Raw genomic sequence first — 20,342 nt, forward strand, 5'->3', positions numbered from 1 at the left:
TAAAGGAGAGCCACATTGTTGGAAGTGTCATCATTTGAATACTTTAAACCACTATCAGCTCGGCTGTTGCTTCAGTTCTGCTGACTTGTGTTGGAATGTGTTTGTACATAATGAGCAAGGACTGGGTCAGACCTGGCTGTGATGTCCGCTGTGACATCTGGCTGACCACATTAGTGTATAATGAACAGCTAACTGGTGAGACACTGGAGGGTGGCCAACAAGCACCACAGAGCAAGGGCTGAGCTGGGGCAGATGTTAAAGGATGATGAACAAAAAGAGAACTGTACCCCTGTTTGCTGTTCCTTACTAGTGAGTGCTGTTCACAGGTAGGGATGTGTTCAGTACCCATGTTCCCCACCTTCAGTTTTACAATCCATTAACGTTGGTTTTAATAAATGCTCATAAGTAAGTTCCTAACACTCCCCCCTCCTGTCCCCGATGTGCTGCTGAGGGCAGTTAGTCTGACATATTATTTTACAGGTGCATGTAGCCTCTAGCAAAGTTAAAGGGAGAGCTAGCATTTATACAGTGCCTTTCATATCCCCCAGTTGTCTCCAAGTGCTTCATGACCTCCCAGGTCTATAAACAGGAGCTGCAGGTCATAGTTGAGGGCAAAAACAAAAATACCTGGAAAAACTCAGCAGGTCTGACAGCATCTGCGGAGAGGGACACAGTTAACGTTTCGAGTCCGTATGACGTTCTGTTGAAGAGTCATACGGACTCGAAACGTTAACTGTGTTCCTCTCCGCAGATGCTGTCAGACCTGCTGAGTTTTTCCAGGTATTTTTGTTTTTGTTTTGGATTTCCAGCATCCGCAGTTTTTTGCTTTTAGGTCATAGTTGAGGCTGTGCACCTGGCAAAGAAATACATCTCCAAGGCACATCATCAGGGAGGGGGTTCAACATAATGGTATCATTGCAGGGTCTGGAGACGGAAAGCTGCCACTTGCATGCAAAGGCACAACAGTGACTGACCGCCCTCCCTAAGCAGGAGGCACAGAGCCTCAGCAGCGACCCAGTGCGTTCTCTTGTCCCAGAAGAAGCCATTGAGCCTGTTCTGTATTTTTGAGACAAAGTCCGGGGAAGGGATCAAACTGACCAGCTGGTACCACAGCAAGCTGGCAGTTAGCTGGTTTATGACTAACACTGGACCCCTGTAATTCTTTTGGTCATAAAACAAATAAACTAAATTAACAAACTAAAGGACAAATTAAAAGGCAGCCCCTTAAAGGGAAACTGCAAAAACAAAAGACAAAACTTAAAAGAAACTTACAAACATTAAATCAAAATGTGATTAAAGGTGTCGATAAAGCACCCCGGGCCCCGCGGACACCACATGTTCCCTCTCCAGGGACACTCAGCTACAAATGTAGCCGCAGAAGAGGGGCAGGCAGTCGGGCCGGACAACCCCCTCGATTGTACACTGCCTGGACCTGTTAATGGCTAACGTGGCCTGGCCCAGGAGCAGGTTCACGAGGAGTTCCTCCTCCTTCCCGATCTCCCCCTCCGCACCGGGAGCTCATAGATCAGGAGCATGGGACTAAAGAGCAAGCAAAACAGCAGTAAAAGGTTCTTCAAATAACTAAAAAAGGGGGTGCAGCCTACAACAATTAATATATGCGTGGTCCACAGACTCTACAAGGCCACAAAAAACGCAAGCATCTTGGGAGTCTGTGTACCGACACATCCTACAATTATAAGGGACTGCTGCACACAACACCCTCCACCCCAGGCTCCCCCCCGATGGAAAGTGGGAGGACATCGCCGTCGAGGGCCCTCCATTGGGGACTTCTGCTGCCGGACGGCAACAAGGCATGCCAGGGTGTGTCCGGGCGGAGGGCAAGGAAGTGAAAGGTGTGCAGCAGCAGCCCATACAGGAAACCCCTCTGCGTCTTGCTAAAGGGCACGGAGGGCATTTCCACGAGGCAACTCTTATTGCGGGGCTTCGGCTCCCAAGGAAGAATTTGGGGCTTGGGGCCAATGTGGAATTCCATCCAAACGGGTATGCTTGGACAGAAGACCACCGTGCACCTGTGCCACCTCGAGACCCAGAATGACATCGGGGCTGAGCATGACCATCCTGAGGTCATAGATGGCATTGGCTGCGAGCCGCACATCCACCGACACGCGATGCGCCAGCTCCTGTGTGAGTATCCAGCCCGCTCCTCTGCCAGCCAGAACATCCCCGATCCTGGTCACCCTGGCAGCCACAGCCCTCCTCTCCGCCAGCCACCGAAAGTGGTGGAGGTGCAGATTCCTGAGCAGTGGCTCTCTGACGATAGCCGCTACTCCTGACGCCGGAGAGCTGCGGTGCGAGGCGACCATGTTCCAGGCTTTGATCAGGTCCTGGTAAAAGATGGGCAATGCCTGCAAGGAGCCATAAAGGCCCCTCAGGTCTACAAACAGGAGCTGCAGGTCTTAATTCAAGCCGTGAACCTGGCGGAAAAAATACGTTGCCAAGGCACACCATCTTGGAAGAGGCTCAACATAAAGGTATTGCTGCAGGACCTGAAGGTGGAAGGTCGCCACCTGGGTGCATAGGCACACCAGCGCCTGACCGCCCTCCCTAAGCAGGAGACTCAGAACCTCTGCAGTGACCCAGTGCAGCCTTTTGCCCCAGAAGAAGCCAACGAGAATTCTCTGGAATTTTGTGTGAAACTCAGGGGGAGGGGTAAAAGTGACCAGCCGGTACCACAACACAGTGGCAATCAGCTGGTTTATGACCAGCACTCAACCCCTATAGGACAGCACTCGGAGCAGTCCTGTCCAGTGCCCTAGGCGAGTAGTGACTTTGGCTTCCAGCTTGTGCTCAAAGTCAGTTAATACCAATCACCTGTTTCTTTTAACCTTAACAATGTAATTAACATGGCAATAACATAAATCAGCAGGTAATCTGTTTTTGGTGATGTTGCATGAGTGATAAGGAGGTGTCAGCTGTGGCTCAGTTCATAGCACCCTCGCCTTTGAATCAGAGGGTTGTGGGTTCATGTCCCACTCCCGGAAACCAAGAACTGTGTTTGTACTTGAAAGAGTTGCAATCTGTGACTGTTGATAACTCGAAAGAGTTGCATGAGTGATAAATAGCGGCCAGGACACTGGAAAGAACTCCCCTGCTGTTTTTTGAACAGTGCCATAGAAACTCTTACATCTACATGAAGCCTCAGTTCAACATCTCACCCAAAAGCCAACACCTCTGAGGACAGCAGTGGAGTGTCAGTTGGATATTGTGAACAAGTCCCAGAGTGGGACTTAAATCCATGACCTCCTAACTCACCCATTCGTGCTATCACCAAGCCATGACTGATAGTTGCTCCATTTTCTGAGTGGCTATTTTTCTTCATGTATAAGCCTGTTAGTGCTTGTAGGTTACTGGGAGTAGAGTTGGAGAATAGGGAACCTGACTATGTTTTGCCCTTTTCCCCATTTTCTTAAAAGGAATTCTTCTCTACAGTAGAGTTCTGACCAGTCCTGGAGATGTTGGGCCAGTTTTAGAACAAGCCCAGTATTTTGGCTGAGATCAGAAAACTTGGCACAAACCTATCAGGTTCAGCAGCAGTTAACTCCCTTCCAGAAGAATCAGTGATAACACAGCTGTTCAAGAAATGGGTGGGAGACAGGAAACTGACCTATTATTAAGGAAGACTTAACAATGCACTTAGAAAATCATAATATAATCAGACAGAGTCAACATAGTTTTATGAAAGGGAAATTGTGTTTGACAAATTTATTAGGGTTTTTTGAGGATGTAACTAGGAGGGTAGATAAAAGGAAACCAGTGTGTGTAGTAAACTTGGTTTTCCAAAAGGCATTCGATAAGTTATCACACACAAGGCTAATAGGCAAGATAAGGGCTCATGGATTTGGGGGTAATAGCATCGATAGAGGATTGATTAACGGACAAGAAGTAAAGAGTAGGGATAAGTGTTTTTCAAGTCAGCAGGCTGTGACTAGTGGAGTGCCACAAGGATTAGTGCTGGGGTCTAAGCTAGTTACAATCTATATTAATGACTTAGACAAAGAAACCAAGGTTAATGTATCTAAAATAAAAAACAGAAAATGCTGGAAAAACTCAGCAGGTCTGGCAGCATCTGTGGAGAGAGAAACAGAGTTAATATTTTGAGTCCGTATGACTCTCCAGAGCTAAAGAGAAGTAGAAATGTGATGGATTTTATACTGTTTAAGAGGGGGTGGAGCAAAATAGAAGGTCAGGGATGGGTGGGAGCTACGGATGACTCCTGCTCCTATTTTCTATGTTTCAAAGGAGAAATTTGACAAAGATGTCATGGACACAGGACAAAGGGAGTGTTAATGGTATGTTAAAGGCTAAAAAAGGTGCTGATAGTGGCATAAAGGTAAGATGGCAGAATGCGTTAATAGCAGAACAAGGGGCAGTGCTCTATGAAAGCAAAACATATAAACAAGTGACAAATGGCCCTGTGATTGGAGGGGTGAGGGTTGGCAAAAAAGGATAAAAATAAATGTATAATATACAATGATAATGGTTCTAAGTTTATTGACACAGCTAGGTGGGAATGTAAGCTGTGAGGAGGACACAGAGAGATAAGTTAACTGACTGGAAACAAGGTGGCAGATGGAGTATAATGTGGGGAAGTGTCAGGTTATTCACTTTGGTAGTAAGAACAGGACAGAAAAGCAACATTTTTTTAAAGGCATGTAAGTTCTAAATGTTGACATTCAAAGAGAATTTTGTGTACTCTTAGAGGAAACACAAGTTAGCGTGCAGTTACAGTAAGCAATTAGGAAGGCAAACTGCATGTTGGCCTTTATTGTAAGGCGATTGGAGTACACAAGAAAGGGAGTCTTGCTACAATTGTATAGGACTTTGCTGAGACCACACCTGGAGTATTGTGCACAGTTTTGGTCTCCGTATCTATGGAAGAATATACTTGCCATGGAGGCGGTATGGTGAAGGTACACTAGATTGGTTCTTAGGATGACACTGTTGTCCTGTGTCGAGAGGCTGAGTAAATTGGGCCTTTTCTCCCTGGAGTTTAGGAGAATGAGAGATGATTCCATTGAAACGTACAAGATTTTGAAGGGGCTTGACAAAGTAAACACTGAGAGGTTGTTTCCCCTGGCTAGGAATCTAGAACATGGGGCCATAGTCTCAGGTTAAGGCGCTGATCAGTTAAGACTGAGATGAGAAATTTCTTCACTCAATGTATTGTGAATTTTTGGAATTTTCTATCCCAGAGGGTTGTGGATACTCCAACATTGAATATATATTTAAGATTGAGATGGGCAGACTTTTGCTCACTCAAGGAATCGGGACGTGGGGAGCGGGCAGTGAAGTGGAGTTGAGGCAGGATATCGAATGATCATATTAAATGGCACAGCAAGCTTGAGGGACTACTCCTGCTCCTATTTAAGTTCTTATGTTTTCCTGCTCAGTCCCACTCAGGTATTCGACAGGCTTAAAATACTGTGTAACGTTTAATACAAAATGCTGACAATGATTGCCGCCTCTCTTCAGAAAAAAACCCTTGATCTTATTGCCCTTGCAAACTATCCCTCCATTTCTAACCTCCCTTTCCTCTCCAAAGTCCTTGAATGTGCTATTTCCTCCCAAATCTATCCTCATCTTTCTTAGAACTCCATCTTTGATTCCCTCCAATCATATTTCTGCCTCTCTCATTAGTACCAAAACAGCTCTTATCAATAACAGAAATGGCACCCTATGTAGCTGTGGCAAAGGTAAGCTTTCCCTCCTCATCTTCCTTGACCTTTTTTCAGCATTTTAGACAGTTGGCCACACCATATTCCTCCAGTGCCTCACCAAAGCCGTCCAGCTGGGTGGGACTGTACTTGCCTGGTTCCATTCTTATGTAACCAATCGTAGCCAGAGTATCTCTTGCAATGGTCTTTTTTCCTGCTCCTGCACCATTCCCAAGGATCTATCCATGGCCCCCTCCTATTTCTCATTTACGTGCCATTCCATGGTGACATCTTTCAAAACCATCAGTTTTCACATGTACGCTAATATCACCCAGCTCTACTTAACTACCACTTCTCTTGACTCCTCCACTGTTACTAATCTGTCAGATCATTTGTCCCTCATTCAGTACTGGCTGATTAGAGATTTTGTCCAATTAGGGAAGACTTTGGTCCCCACTTCAAACTGTGTTCCCTCGTTACAGACTCTATCCCTCCGCCTGGCAACAGTCTGAACCAGACTGTTTGCAAATCTGACCCCAAGATGAGTCTCCAATCATATCTTTATGCCATCACTAAGGCTGCCTATTTTCATCTCTAAAACATCATCTGACAGTGCCCCTATCTCAGCTCACCTGCTGAAACCTTATTACTTTTATACTTGACTATTCCAATGCACTCTTGGACCTCCCACATTCAACCCTCTACAAATACGAGATAATCCAAAACATTGCTCCCCCTGCCCTTACTAGCACCAAGACCTATTCACCCATCAGGCCTGTACTCACTGACCTAAACTGGCTCTCGGTTAAGCAACACCTGAATTTTAAAATTCTCATCCTCTTTTCCAAATCCCTCCATGACTCACCCCTCCTTATCCCTGTAATCCCCTCCAGCCCTACAACCATCTGAGATAGCTGAACTCATCTGAATCTGGCCTTGTGTATCGCTGATGTTAATTGCTCTACTGTTGGTGGCTGTGCCTTCGGCTGCCTGGACCTAAGTTCTGGAATTCTCTCCCAATATCACTTTGCCTCTCTATCTCATTTTCTTACTTTAAGATACTCCTTAAAAGCCACCTCTTTAACAACCTTTTGGCCGTTTGCCCTAATATATCCTTATATGGCTTGGTGTTGAATTTTGTTTTATAATGCTTCTGTGAAGCACCTTGGGATGTCCTATGTACTGAGTAGCTAGTGAGTATTTTTCAAGTACAGTGAAATCTCGAAGAGTCAAATTTGGATGACACAAAGTTCCGTTTGTGTCAAAGTTATCAACCGTTCCCACAGGCAGAATAGCAAAAAGATAGAACAATGCCCGTGATTAGCCGAAATTCTGCATTGGTCGAAATGGGTTCGCTGAACTTTTGTTCAGTGGCGGCAAGAAAAAATGCCAAAATCTCTTACAAAAAAGGTACCTCCACAAAGCAAACAAGCCAGCCTCTTCTGCCAGGGGTCATGTGACCACATCTACCAATCAGAGTGGAGTGATTGGACCTAAGCGCACTCAAACTTCTTTTGAAGCAATGTGTGAACAAGGCAAAACTTGTGAGAAAGTTTGAAGTGTTATTGATCAGACAGAAGGTGAAGTTGGTAGAGCAAGTAGAAAACTGTGGCGTGAAGTGGAAAGTGAACATCGCAAAGGAATGGGAGATCCTGCCATCAAGTTTGTCCCCCATTCTGAAAGCCAAGGAGAACATCTTGGAACAGTTCCACAAATAGGCATTCTCTCCAACAAGGAAGGGGATGAGAATGGCTGCCTATCCCAACATCGAAGAAGCTCTTCTAACATGGTTCAAGGCAGCCGGAATAGAGAACCTTCCCATCTCCTGCCCAATCCTGCAGGGAAGGGGAGTCACCATTGTGAAGAAGCTGGGCCACGTGGAGTTCATCTGCAGTGACAAATGGTTGGACTGATTCAAGACAAGGCATGGCATCCTCTTCTGTATGGTAAATGGTGAGGGTGTGGCGATGACGGCAGCAATGACAGAACTGGCTCCTAGATGGTCTTGTCCACGTCTTGAGCGAGTATGCACCATGAGATATTTTTAACGCAGATGAAACCAGACTGTTTTTTGCCAGACCACTCTTTGATGTTTAAGGGGGAGCCCATGTCATGGTGGAAAGAGGAGCAAGGACCATGTCACTGCTATGCTCTGCACCAGCATGGACAGCATCGGAAAGCTGCCGCTTCTTGTGATACAGAAATCTAAGAAGCCACGGTGCTTTGCGAAAGTCAAGGCACAACCCACAAAGTACAAGGCAAATAAAACTGCTTGGATGACCTCCAGCATTTTTGAGGGATGGGTCAGGAAAGTATCAACGAAGGAAAAGGAAGATTGTCATCATCATATTCAGCTGCCCTGCGCACCCCAAAATCGCTGGCCTGAAGAACGCCAAACTGTTGTTCTTGCCCCCCCAACATCACTTCCAAGCTCCAGCCAGTGGATCAGGGGGTGATCAGGAACCTGAAAACCCACTACCGATGGCCATCTGGTCTCTCAGTTCAACGAGGCCATTGATAAGAAACAGGACAACAATCCCACTGTACTAGAGACCAAGTTGATAGATGCTGAAAAAGGCATGGAAAATGTTGAAGGAAGCAACAATTGCAAACACAAGACAGTGAGAACAAGGAGGAGCAGGGCAATACTAACCAAACCAATGACAAGGCGCTTTTCACTCACCTGTGGGAGGCCGGAATGAAGATACTGGCAGAGCCAACCACAGAGGTGGATGATGCAATATGACGCATGATGGAACTGACATATGATGCCACTGTAGATGCAATACATTCTTCAGCTGAGGAGACTGATGACCCTGAATTTCCGATGAATGTCCACCCACTTGCTCAGCTGCTTCCCTGGCCAATGCCACAAAGGCCTTAGAGATGCTCCAGGATTTTGCACTAAAGCATGAAAACACCAAAAACATGTTTGATTGCTTTGATGACATGGCTGACTGTATCGTGCATATCTGAAAACAGCATGCTAAGCAGAAAAAAAATTACGTTTTCTGGTGCTAAATCCCAGCCTTTTTCAAGGCCAACACATGATAAATGGTGAACAAATGGAATAAAAGCTTTTCTTACTCTTTTACTATGTTTTTTATACGGCATTTGAATCTGAAAAACAGAGTAATAACTGAAAGTGTATGGATTTGGAAGAGTGGATGCTGAGAGCTTGTTTCTTCTTATGAGAGGGACTAGAACTAGACGGCACAATTTAAAAATAATGGGTCTCCCATTTAAGACGGAGATGAGGGGAATTCGTTTTTCTCAGAAGGTCGTTAGTCTGTGGAATTCTCTTCCCCAGAGGCGGAGAGGCGGGGCCATTGAATATTTTTTAAGGCTGAGTTAGATAGATTCTTGATTGACAAGGGAGTCAAAGGGTATAAGGGGTAGGCAGGAAAGTTGAGGCCACAATCAGATCAACCACGATCTTATCAAATGATGCCGAATGGCCTATGCCTGCTCCGAATTCATATGTTTGTATATTCGTATGTATGTTTATATGAGTGTTAGAATGTCTCAATATGTAACATTTCAAATGCAGTACAGTGTAGACTATGTTTGTAGGCATATCAGGTTACATAATGACACATTCATGTGGCAAATTGGGCCTCCCTAGTTATCACAAAACTCAGCTTAACCCAAGTTTGAAGGCTGCTCCCCTAGAATTTGACCCATCAAGAGTTTACTGTAGTAAGCTTTATTATCTGATAGATAGAGGAATGGGAGGGCAGCTCTGACCACCTGATTGCACATCTTGGTGAGAACTGCAGGACATTTCCTGTGTCCAGTTAACCATTCGTTCAGGAAGTGTTGTCAGTTACAGCAGCTTGAACTCCGAGTTTTGGACCCGGAGCAGCAGCTAGTGTCACTGTGGTGCATCCGTGAGGTTGAGAGCTTTGTGGATAGCCTTTCAAAAGGGAATTGGATCACTATATGAAAAGGAGCACTTTGCAGGGCTATGGGGAAAAGACATGGGAGTGGCACTAGATGAATTGCTCCTTCAGAGGGTCAGTACAGATGTGACAGGCCTGTGCTGTAACCATTCTATGATTATATTAAAGGTGCTATATAAGTACAAGCTGTTGTTAGCACTGGAGCTTTTGTGAACAATTTATAATTAATGTGAAACTTCTTCTAACTACTTTGTAGCAATATTCTGGACTCCCTTTTCTACTCCTCAATGAGATGTCCTGAAACCACCTTCTCACTACACCATGGAGCTTCTGAGCTCTCCTCACGGTTTTACACTTGGGTTCAGTTTTGTTACTCTAAGCCAAAGGATGGTGGGATGAGATGTTGGGGTCACAAGCTCTGAGGCAGCAATAGCGACCATGGAGTGCGGACTGAGTTTTGACAGCTTTGAGGGCCCTTCAGACGTTAATTTTTTTTCTGACCCCTCCCCAGTCAATCACTCACCCTCGCCCGCACCCTCACCCTCACCACCACACACAGATCCCTCCCCCCCCCACCCCCCCACCCATCCCCCGCCAGCTCAACAACTCTGTAACCCTCCCTCCCCGCAATTTTCACTCCAGGGTCACACAAAATTAAAGTGGGGTCACATCAGGAAAACGTTTGGGAAGCACTGCTCTAAGCACTCTCTTAGCAGTGACCGTAGCATTATCCAAGTGAGAACTGGCCAATGCAGTGTAAAGACCTCAAAACAGGTTCTGTTGACCCATAGAGCTCTGCTCTGATACACAACCCAGGGCTCTATTCACTTTAAATCGTACTGACATTGAAAATGATGCAATTACTGTTACATGTCACATACTCTGTCCAATGCTGTCATTCCTGCTCAATGTGGCAGTAGGTTTTCTAATGGGCCTCCAGTGCTTCATGTGTGTCCCATTATTCACAGATCAGCTCTGAAGCGAATGTTAGATATTTGATCACTGGGGATGTTGCTATGAGCTTAGGCTTCTCCTCATTTACACACTTCCATCAATGCCAGTGTTCCTGGATAGTCAGAGGCTGATTTTTCCCCGTCTGGCAGCGGCAGCCCTCCAGTCACAACTGCTCTAACAAGAGCATTAGAAGAGCTGCAAGTCAACAGGTTTGAGTTTGGTACACAGCCTGTGTCACAGTTGAGGAGAGGGAGCTATGGTTGAATTCTCTCCCTCTGCCCCTCCCTCTCCCCAACACCACAAATCCAAGGGCACTAAGGCCAGTGCAGTGATCTAACAGCTTCCCCACTGAGATCAGCTAACATCCCCAGTGCAGGATCAGAACTCAGTGTTTGTGATTTGATTCTGCTGAACCAGCAGAGATCTCACGATTTTATGTTAAATGTTAATTCACAAGGGTTTAGATGCTCCACTCTGGAACAACATTAACCTGTTGCTGCGTGCAAGAATCTCATCTTCTAATTACTTGTGAACTGTTAGAGAAAATTGCCCTGAGAAATAATTTGGGAGCGATCGGCTGGTGATTTCTGTTGTGTCACAGGCCAATACATTGTCTGCTATCTCCATATTGTTTTTAACCCTGAGCATGTTGGGGCAGTCCTGAGGACTGGGCTTCCTAATTGCAGGATGAAATGGAGCACTCAGCCCTTGAGTAGATTCATCTTCACATTCATGAGGACTGAACTGAGGATTTGGGCGCCCCACTTGTTGCCATGTCTGTGAAGACCAGTTGTGGTGTTAGAAGGGAACAGACCTGGAATCTCCCAGATTCAATCCCCCTTCTGTGCTGTGAAGGCTGATCTCAGTTTGGGCCAGTGGTTGAGATGGGTGGCCTCAATAGCCTGTGTAGAAGACTAAACAGCCAGGGTTCCAGCTTGTGTCAGTACACTGAGATCCTTGCTGCAGAATGAATTTGTGTGACTCTTAACCCATCACAATATGTCAGCTACAAGCCCTAAGGAAGCAGTGTGAATGTGGGGAAAGGACAGACTTGGATTCAACAGTAATAAAAAGAGAAAATGCTGGAAATACTCAGCAGGTCAGGCAGCATCTGTGGAGAGAAACAAAGTTAAAGTTTCAGATCAAGATGACGTTTCGTTAGAACAGAAAGAAGGTAGAAATGTAAGAGTTAAGCCAGTTGAAGAGGGATGGGGCAGGAAGAACGAAAGGGAAAGTCTCTGATAGAGTGGCGGGCAGGAGATTAAATAATAAAACATTTCATGATGCAACAACCGAAGAGAGTGGTAATGGATATTGTAAAGAAATAAAGTCCAAATGAGGCATGAATTGCAACCATCTGAATGCAACCTGAAGGGATAAACAAGAGAAGACCAACCCAGCAAAACAAAATAAAACACAGAACAAAATGAAGGCAGAGCTTATGTTGAATTTGATGTTGAGTCTAGAAGGCTGTTGAGTGCTGAGTTGAAAGATGAGATGCTGCTCCACGAGCCCGTGTTGAGCTTCACTGGAACACTGTAGCAGGCCATGGTCAGAAAGGTCAGAGTAGGAACAAGGTGGAGAATTAAAATGACAAGCGACCGGGCTCAGGGTCGTGCTTGTGGACAAGGAGGAGGTGTTCCACATAGAGGTCACCCAGTCTGCATTTGGTCTCCCAGTGTAAAGGAGACCGCATTGTGAGCAGTGAATACGGTATACTAAACTGAAAGAACTACAAGTAAATTGCTGTTTCACTTGGAAGGAGTGTTTGGAGCCTTGGACGGTGAGAAGGGAGGAAGTGAAAGGGCAGGTATTGCATCTTCTGTACTTGCACAAAAGGATGTTGTAGGGAAGGTGGGGTGTTGTTATGGGTGACAGGGGAGTGGGCTAGAGTGTCACAGAGGGAACAGTCCCTTTGGAATGCTGAAAGGGACAGTGAGGAGAAGATGTGTTTGGTGGTTGCATCATGCTGGAGCTGGGGGAAATGACAAAGGATGGTCTGTTGAATACAGAGGCTGGTGGGGTGGAAGGTGTGGACAAGGGGAACCCTATCATGGTATCAGGAGGGAGGGGAGGGGTGAGAGCAGAAGTGGATGAAATGGATCTGTCACAGTGGAGGGCCCTGTCAACTGCACTGGAGGGAAACTTTGGTTGAGGAAGAAAGAAGAAATGTTGGAAGTGCTGGTGATGAAGGTGGCATCATCAGAATAGATGTGACAGAGATGGAGACATTGAGAGAATGGAATGGAGTCCTTACAGGAATCAGGGTGTGAGGAAGTATAGTCAAGGTATCTGTGGGAGTCCATGGGTTAGCAGTGAACTTTGGCCTATCTCCAGAAATGGAGACAAACAAGTCGAGGATGTAGGGGAAGAGTGATAGTTGAATCAGAGGTGAACGTGAAGAAAGGGTGGAAATTGGAAACAAAGATAACGTTTTCCAATTCATGGCAAGAGCAGGAGGCATTGATACAGTTAACAAATTCATTTGGATTCAACAGTGATGTGGTGAACCCTAAGCCGACATTTTGTTTCAGGAATTGAACCGTGCATGAGTTATCAACGGGCATCTTGGCCCAGGGAACCGTCCCAGGTAAAAATGGGAGCTGCAGCCCTCCAGTCACCACTCGATTTGATGGATGGTTTCCTCAGCTTCTATGCCAGGCACATTGACTGGAGCTTCTGAGAGTGCCAGTCAGTCAAACAATTTCTACGCTTGTGTTCTCTAATCACTGTCCTTATGCTCATAGTATCTCCACATCTCTATAGCAATAGGAACCTAAGGACCCATTACCTGATATTGCTCTTTGCCTGGATACTACTTATGTTTTGCATCTACCTACAACCCTCTTCTCCTACAGCATATATCTCATTATAGATTCTGGAGGAGGAGGTTTGTCAGGCTCGTCTTTTTGGTCGTCAGCCATGCCCACACACCAACACTCCTGTGTCGAGGGCAGGCACAGATAGTTAGACCGATTCCAAAATACCTGTTGGCTCAGAATGGACGCCTGCAAGGAGGCTTTAACTGTTCCTGCAGCCTTATCTCTTTCTGCCCTGGAGGGCCCTGTTAGTGGCAGTGAAGGCTAGAACTGAGAGAAATGCAAGCATCAGGCTCCCAGGCTCTGTTAAACCAACACATTCTCCTCCTCATTTGCATTCTGTGCTTCATCATGTGCTCTGTCTCTCCTCCAGCTCACTAACAGCTCAGTCCATGAGGGAGGCCTCTGGGTTGGCCTTGTCTCTACAGGGATGGGTGACAGGGGACATTTGTTAGGGGATACATATTGGATTGAGCCTCTTTATCTTGGACACAATGCTAGCAGTAAGATGTCCCTTTGAACATTACAAGAGTGTGATACTGAAATGCTGCAATGTGAGCCTTTTGAAGAGGATTACACATGACATACAGCCCAGAAATAGGCTATTCAGCCTAACCAGTTAATGCTGGTGTTTAGGCTCCATTCCAGTCTCTTCCCATCTTTTCTCATTTAAACCCACTCTATTCCCTTCTCCCCCATGTGCTTGTTCAGCTTCCCCTTCAATGTATCTATACTTTTTTTTGTTCATTTACAGGAAGTGGGTGTCACTGCCTAGGCCAGCGTTTATTGCCCATCCCTAGTTGCCCTTGAGAAGGTGGTGGTGAGTTGCCTTCTTGAACTGCTGCAGTCCATGTGGTATAGGTACACCCACAGTGCTATTAGGGAGGGAGTTCCAGGATTTTGACACAACGACGGTGAAGGAATGGCGATACATTTGTGAAAAAGGATGGTGTGTAGCTTGGAGGGGAACTTCCAGGTAGTGATGTTCCCATGTGTCTGCTGCCCTTGTCCTTCTAGAATTTAGCAACTGTAGGTTTGGAAGGCGCTGCCTAAGGAGCCTTGGTGAGTTCCTGCAGTGCATCTTGTAGATGGTACACACTGCTGCCACTGTGCGTCGGTGGTGGAGGGAGTGAATGTTTGTGGAAGGGGTGCCTATCAAGCGGGCTGCTTTGTGCTGGATGGTGTCAAGCTTCTTGAGCTTGTTGGAGCTGCACTCATTCAGGGAATTGAAGAGTATTCCATCACACTTCTGACTTGTGCCTTATAGATGGTGGACACGCTTTGGGGAGTCAGGAGGTGAATTACTTGCCACTGGAATCCTAGCCTCTGACCTGCTCTTGTAGCCACAGTATTTATGTGGCTGGTCTAGCTCAGTTTCTGGTCAATGGTGACCCCAGGATGTTGATAGTGGGAGATTCAGCGATGGTAATGCCATTGAATGTCAAAGGGCGATGGTTAGATTCTGTCTTGTTGGAGATGGTCATTGCCTGACACTTGTGTGGCACGAATGTTACTTGCCATTTGTCAGCCCAAGCCTGGATATTGTCCTGGTCTTGCTGCATTTGGACATGGACTGCTTCAGTATCTGAGGAGTCTCGAATGGTGATGAACATTGTGCAATCATCAGCAAACATCCCCACTTCTGATGTTCTGATGGAAGGAAGGTCATTGATGAAGATGGCTGGCTTATAGGCTTCAACCACTCCCTGTGGTAGCAAGTTCCACATTCTCACTACCGTTTGGGTGAAGAAGTTTCTTCCAAATTCCCTATTGGATTTTTGGTGACTATCTTATATTGACGACCTCTTGTTATGTTCTTCCCCACAATTGGAAACAGGATCTAACCATTTCTTGCAGTCTCATTTCACCTCCCCTCTAAGTGCTAGCCACCAGTGCTATCGGGCTCCCTGATTGATGTGTGCAGTCAATGAATAGCACAGGTAGTTCTGGTTGCATGTAGCAATTATGTATTACAGCATGGAACGCCAATTTAAGGTGCTGTCAACAAATCTTTCCCAACTCTCTCCCAGCTTTGCTTCCTCTCTACCAGCTTTTCCCCCCTCCCTCCCAGCTTTGCCCCCCTCTCCCAGCTTTGCCCCTCCCAGCTTTTCCCTCCCAGCATTTCCCCTCTCTCCAAGCTTTGCCCCCCGCCAGCTTTGCCCTATCTCTACCAGCTTTTCCCCCTCTTCCAGCTTCGCACCTCTCTCAATTTTGCTCCCTCTCTCCCAATTTTATCCTCACCCTAGCTTTGCTCTTTATCCCAACTCTGCCCTCCTCCCTCAGCTTTGCCCTTTCTCTCAGCTTTGTCCTTTGTCCCAACTTTACCCCCTCTCTTCCAGCTTTGGTCCTCCCAGTTTTGCCACCTCTCTCCCAGTTTTATCCCCATCCCAGCTTTGCCCCTTCTCCCAGTTTTGTCCCTTCTGTGAGAATGGATGTTATTTTTAAAAATATTTTTGGGAAATATTGTGTTATTCTGTGAAGAAGACTGTGTGTGTGTGTGTGTGTGTGTAAATGGTTTGATTAAACTGAGGAATAGTCACTAGAGAGGGGTTGTCTGGGAGCTTTAAGGCATGAAAGGACAGAGGCGTTAGGTTTGTGGATTTGTAATGAGGTATTATGGTGGGTTTGAGGTACAAGCAAATAGGTTGAATCTAATATTTCCATTTTTAGATAACTTGAGAGTTTGTTTGAATATCAAAGGGAAGTCAGAGGTGTCAAGAAACATCTTTGCATTTTACAGGATTTCCATGGGTAAATAGAAGAAGGTATATTACATTTCTTTGACCCAAAAGCAGAGACAACATAGAAACAAGAAAGTTTTGATATTTGGAAGGATTTGAGCTTCAAAGAGGTGTGAGAACAATGGAACCTGAGATGAAAGGGGGTGAAAGGTATTTAGAGTTACTGTGGCGAGCTTAGGGATGGGTTGGCTGGGGGCAGTTGGCTGTTGGCTGTGTGGGGATCTCCTGGAAACATTCCTAGTCTGGGACAAGATGCAGTTTGAATAAGCCAACCAGTCAAGCCTCAAAAGTTTTGGGCTACAAAAAGCAGTCTTGTCCTTAAGTCTTGGATTTCCAAAGCACAGTGGAAGAGAGTTTAGGGGGTCATGTGGTATGCCTTTATTAAAGCAACATGTGTTTGCCTCGGGTAATATTACTGGATTTTTATAGTTAAAAATATCTATAAGGGAGTGTTGCCTGGAAGATGTTTTCTTGTGGGTCTGACCAATTAGGGAGTCTTTTGGGGAAATGTTTTGTAAAATTAATTTTTAACTGTGTACCTGTAATCTTATGTGCTTAAGTTTTCTTTTCTTCTTGTTAATAAAACTTTTACTTATAATTTTTTTAAATCCCAAACTGTTACTGGACTTCTTGCTGCTGAGATCAGTACGTTTTCTTCTCGTTTTCAGAATACAAAAAAAGGGTAAGCCAAGTTTCCCTCCAGGATTTGGTTTGCTCAGCACTTAACATCTGCTGTGGTCATAGCACTTCTCCCAGTTTTACTCCCTCTCTCCCAGTTTTACCCTCTCACTTCCAGTTTTGCTCCCACTCTCCCAATTTTATCCCCATCCCAGTATGGCTCCCTCCCTCCCAACTTTACCCCCCCTCTCCCATCTTTTCCTCCCAGTTTTGCCACCTGTCTCCCAGTTTAACCCTCTCAGTTTGTTTTGCCCACTCCCAATTTTATCCCCATTCCAGCTTTGCCCCTTCTCCCAGCTTTGTCCCTTCTCCTAGCTTTACTCCCTCTCTCCCATTTTTACCCCCTCACTCCTAGTTTTACACCGTCTCTTCAATTTTATCCCCATCCCCATCCCCATCCCGCCGTTACTCCATCCCCCAGTTTTGCCCCTCTGCCTCGGCTCTTGCATTACGTCACCTCAACTCAAACAAAGCCTGCTCATTACGTCACCCATCCCGGCTCGCCCCGCCTCTCGAGAATGACTGACACCAGCGAAAGCCAATAGGTTGCGGGAAGTTTGTCCAAACCACCAATGGGAGGTAGGGTTGCCTGGGTTTGTACCAATGGGAGAACAGCAGGGGCGGGGTTTGTGTCGGGTTTAGAAATAAGCAGCGGCGAACACCAGGATCCGCGCGAGAGAGCGAGGAGTTTGGAGCCGTTAACGGAGAGGGAAAGGAAGCGGCGATAACCGGCCTCTGAAATGACCACGACCACCACATACCAGGGCCTGGACTCGACAGGCCGCAGCAGCTCCAGGTATCCCGGTGACGGTTACCTGCGCGGTAGAGCCGTGAGGGCGGGGGCGGCTCCGCTCAGTCATCCACCCCGGAGTACAACCCCCCTCATCCCCCACCCCCCCTCCTCGGAGTACAACCCCCCTCATCCCCCACCCCTTCCCCCGGGGTACAACCCCCCTCATCCCCCACCCCTTCCCCCGGAGTGTAACCCCCCCTCATCCCCCACCCCTTCCCCCGGAGTGTAACCCCCCCTCATCCCCTTCCCCCGGAGTGTAACCCCCCCTCATCCCCCACCCCTTCCACTGGAGTACAACCCCCCTCATCCCCCCCCCCCCCCCCCGAGTACAACCCCCCTCATCCCCCCCGGAGTACAACCCCCCTCATCCCCCCCCCACGGAGTGTAACCCCCCTCATTCCCCCCCCCCCGGATACCTCTGCACCCCGGGGGAGAGGGCAGTGGCCTCCCTGGGGTGGGGTCTGCACCCTGCCCAGGGCGGGTGGGGGGAAAAATGCCCCTCTGTCGCAATGGGGTGGGGTCTGCACCCTAGTGAGGGGGGATGTGCCCCCGCTCCCCCTGGGGTGGGATTTACACCCTTGTGGGGGTAATGGCCCCTCTGTCCCAATGGGGTGGGGTCTGCACCCTAGTGAGGGGGGATGTGCCCCCGCTCCCCCTGGGGTGGGATTTACACCCTTGTGGGGGTAATGGCCCCTCTGTCGCAATGGGGTGGGGTCTGCACCCTAGTGAGGGGGGATGTGCCCCCGCTCCCCCTGGGGTGGGATTTACACCCTTGTGGGGGTAATGGCCCCTCGGTCCCAATGGGGTGGGGTCTGCACCCTAGTGAGGGGGGATGCGCCCCCGCTCCCCCTGAGGTGGGATTTACACCCTTGTGGGGGTAATGGCCCCTCTGTCCCAATGGGGTGGGGTCTGCACCCTAGTGAGGGGGGATGTGCCCCCGCTCCCCCTGGGGTGGGATTTACACCCTTGCGGGGGTAATGGCCCCTCGGTCCCAATGGGGTGGGGTCTGCATCCTAGTGAGAGGGGGTGTGGCCTGCCCCTTGGGGGAGGTGGTCCTCTGGCACCAGTGATGCCATCCATGTCCTGGGCTATCCTGCTGCAGTCTGGTTCTTTGAGGCAGATGCAGTGCCCGTGGGTTTTCTGTATCAGCCAATTGTGGACAGTGGGCTTAATGGAGGAGTCTGTTAACAGCTGCTGCAGGATGTTGGCACATCTATAAACAGTGCTGCAGCATGACCTTAATTGGGCAAAATGAACCCTTTGTTTCATCCTTTTTGCAAAATGTTCATTGTTTTCTATAGGGTCTGTATGTCTGTAAAGAGACACAGCTGAATGGTTTGGATAGTGCACATCTTGAACACAAATTGCCATCCATTTTTATACAGAGCGTATCCAAAGATCTGGTATTGCTGCTGTTGTAATTGATGAATCTGGCACTCCTAATCGAGGCTTTTGAATGACTGACTGAATCAGCAATGTTCCATGCTATAAGAATGCATAAAATGACATTGGTCCCCTGTGAAATCCCTGTCCAGAAACATGGGTGGGTCTTTCATTCATACCACCTCAGAGGAAATGTGATGTCTTCAACTGTCTTATTTCAATAATTAATCAGAAATTGTCTGTTCTTAGATTTGGGAGTCATTGATCAGGCAGAAACCCTGTCTTTCTTCATCCCTGCCCCACCCTAGCTTTTTCCTAAGAGGGGAAGGTAATGATGGTTAAAGCATGTTGCATTCTGAGATTCAGCCTGTAAATTGTACCTATGATCTGCTGAAATGTGTGAATTGTCTGCATGTGTAGAGGAAACTGCTTGTGTTGGGTGTAGATCTTTTGTCTAGCTTGATGCTGTCTGTGCCAGGTGGTCATGAAGCACTGGGGAACTGTCTGTCTTAATGGGAATTTGCAATTAGATTTGCTTGTTTAAACATTGTGCATTCTGCCATACATATGCACGCATTGCAGAGCTGTCATTAATTCATGGTTTAGATTGAACGCTCAGCCTCTGGTGCCATTCAAAACCTAAACACTAGTGCTGCTAAGGAGAGGGAGTGGTTGTGCATTTGGTATCTGCTGTCTCATTCAATAACGACACTTCACTGGCATTTTAAATATGCTCCTGTTTAAAATGCTTGTAGTGTGGGAATCTTTCAGTCAATGTTAGTGTTTTCTTGTGACTTGCTATAGAGAATTATTGAGATTTCTCAAGGTGGGTACCTGCTTTACTCTGAAGTTTGGACACTGTAGGGCTGGATTCACTCAGTGGTCTCTTTTGATCTTAAATTCTTATTTTATTTCCATTTAAGTGAACTTCCCTGTACTTGTGTTAGGAATGGAGTGTTTCAGAAGCTTAGTGATGGAGAACTGTGCTGCCCACCCTTTTCAAAGCTGCAGGATGTGGGAGGGGTTGGAAATGGGCTATACTTCTGCGATGCATGTTCATACTGTGGCTTAGTATATGGTGGAATTTGCTTTCAGCATTCAAGATTTAGATTGAACAAGGATGGGTGAGAGTCATGGGGAAACTCTGCCACAGACTGGGCTAAATTGCCCATTCCCAAATTTCTGTTTTATTTCGTACATAAAAGAAATTGTGGCTCTCTATAATGCTGACAAACTGCACAAATAACAATGACAGGAAGGTAGGGACAGAAATAGGGGCTGTATTGAAGTCAGGCTTTTTTGGCCTAAAGATGATTGGAGCTTTCCTGGTGTAATTATTAGCTCTAGGCAATATTTAGTTTATTGAATACCATTTGAATGAGACTAGTGCCCAAGCA

The 20,342-nt window shown here is 46.9% G+C and overlaps 1 protein-coding gene across 2 annotated transcripts in view; it reads left to right on the forward strand.

The window, feature by feature from the left end:
• Nucleotides 1–17,375: 17,375 nt before the first annotated feature.
• The window catches only part of LOC144676254 (jupiter microtubule associated homolog 1-like), a 40,315-nt gene continuing 37,348 nt past the window's right edge, over nucleotides 17,376–20,342 (forward strand). Inside the window, exon 1 of one of the 2 annotated variants that reach the window (XM_078536730.1) lies at nucleotides 17,376–17,565. In XM_078536730.1, the coding sequence (XP_078392856.1) occupies nucleotides 17,510–17,565 (56 nt within the window). In that variant the 5' untranslated portion in view covers nucleotides 17,376–17,509. The remainder of the gene's footprint in view (nucleotides 17,566–20,342) is intronic. The other variant, XM_078536729.1, reaches the window with a different exon arrangement.

This window comes from Cetorhinus maximus, unplaced genomic scaffold, assembly GCF_964194155.1.
Source record: "Cetorhinus maximus unplaced genomic scaffold, sCetMax3.hap1.1 HAP1_SCAFFOLD_1461, whole genome shotgun sequence".
Lineage (NCBI taxonomy): Eukaryota > Metazoa > Chordata > Chondrichthyes > Lamniformes > Cetorhinidae > Cetorhinus > Cetorhinus maximus.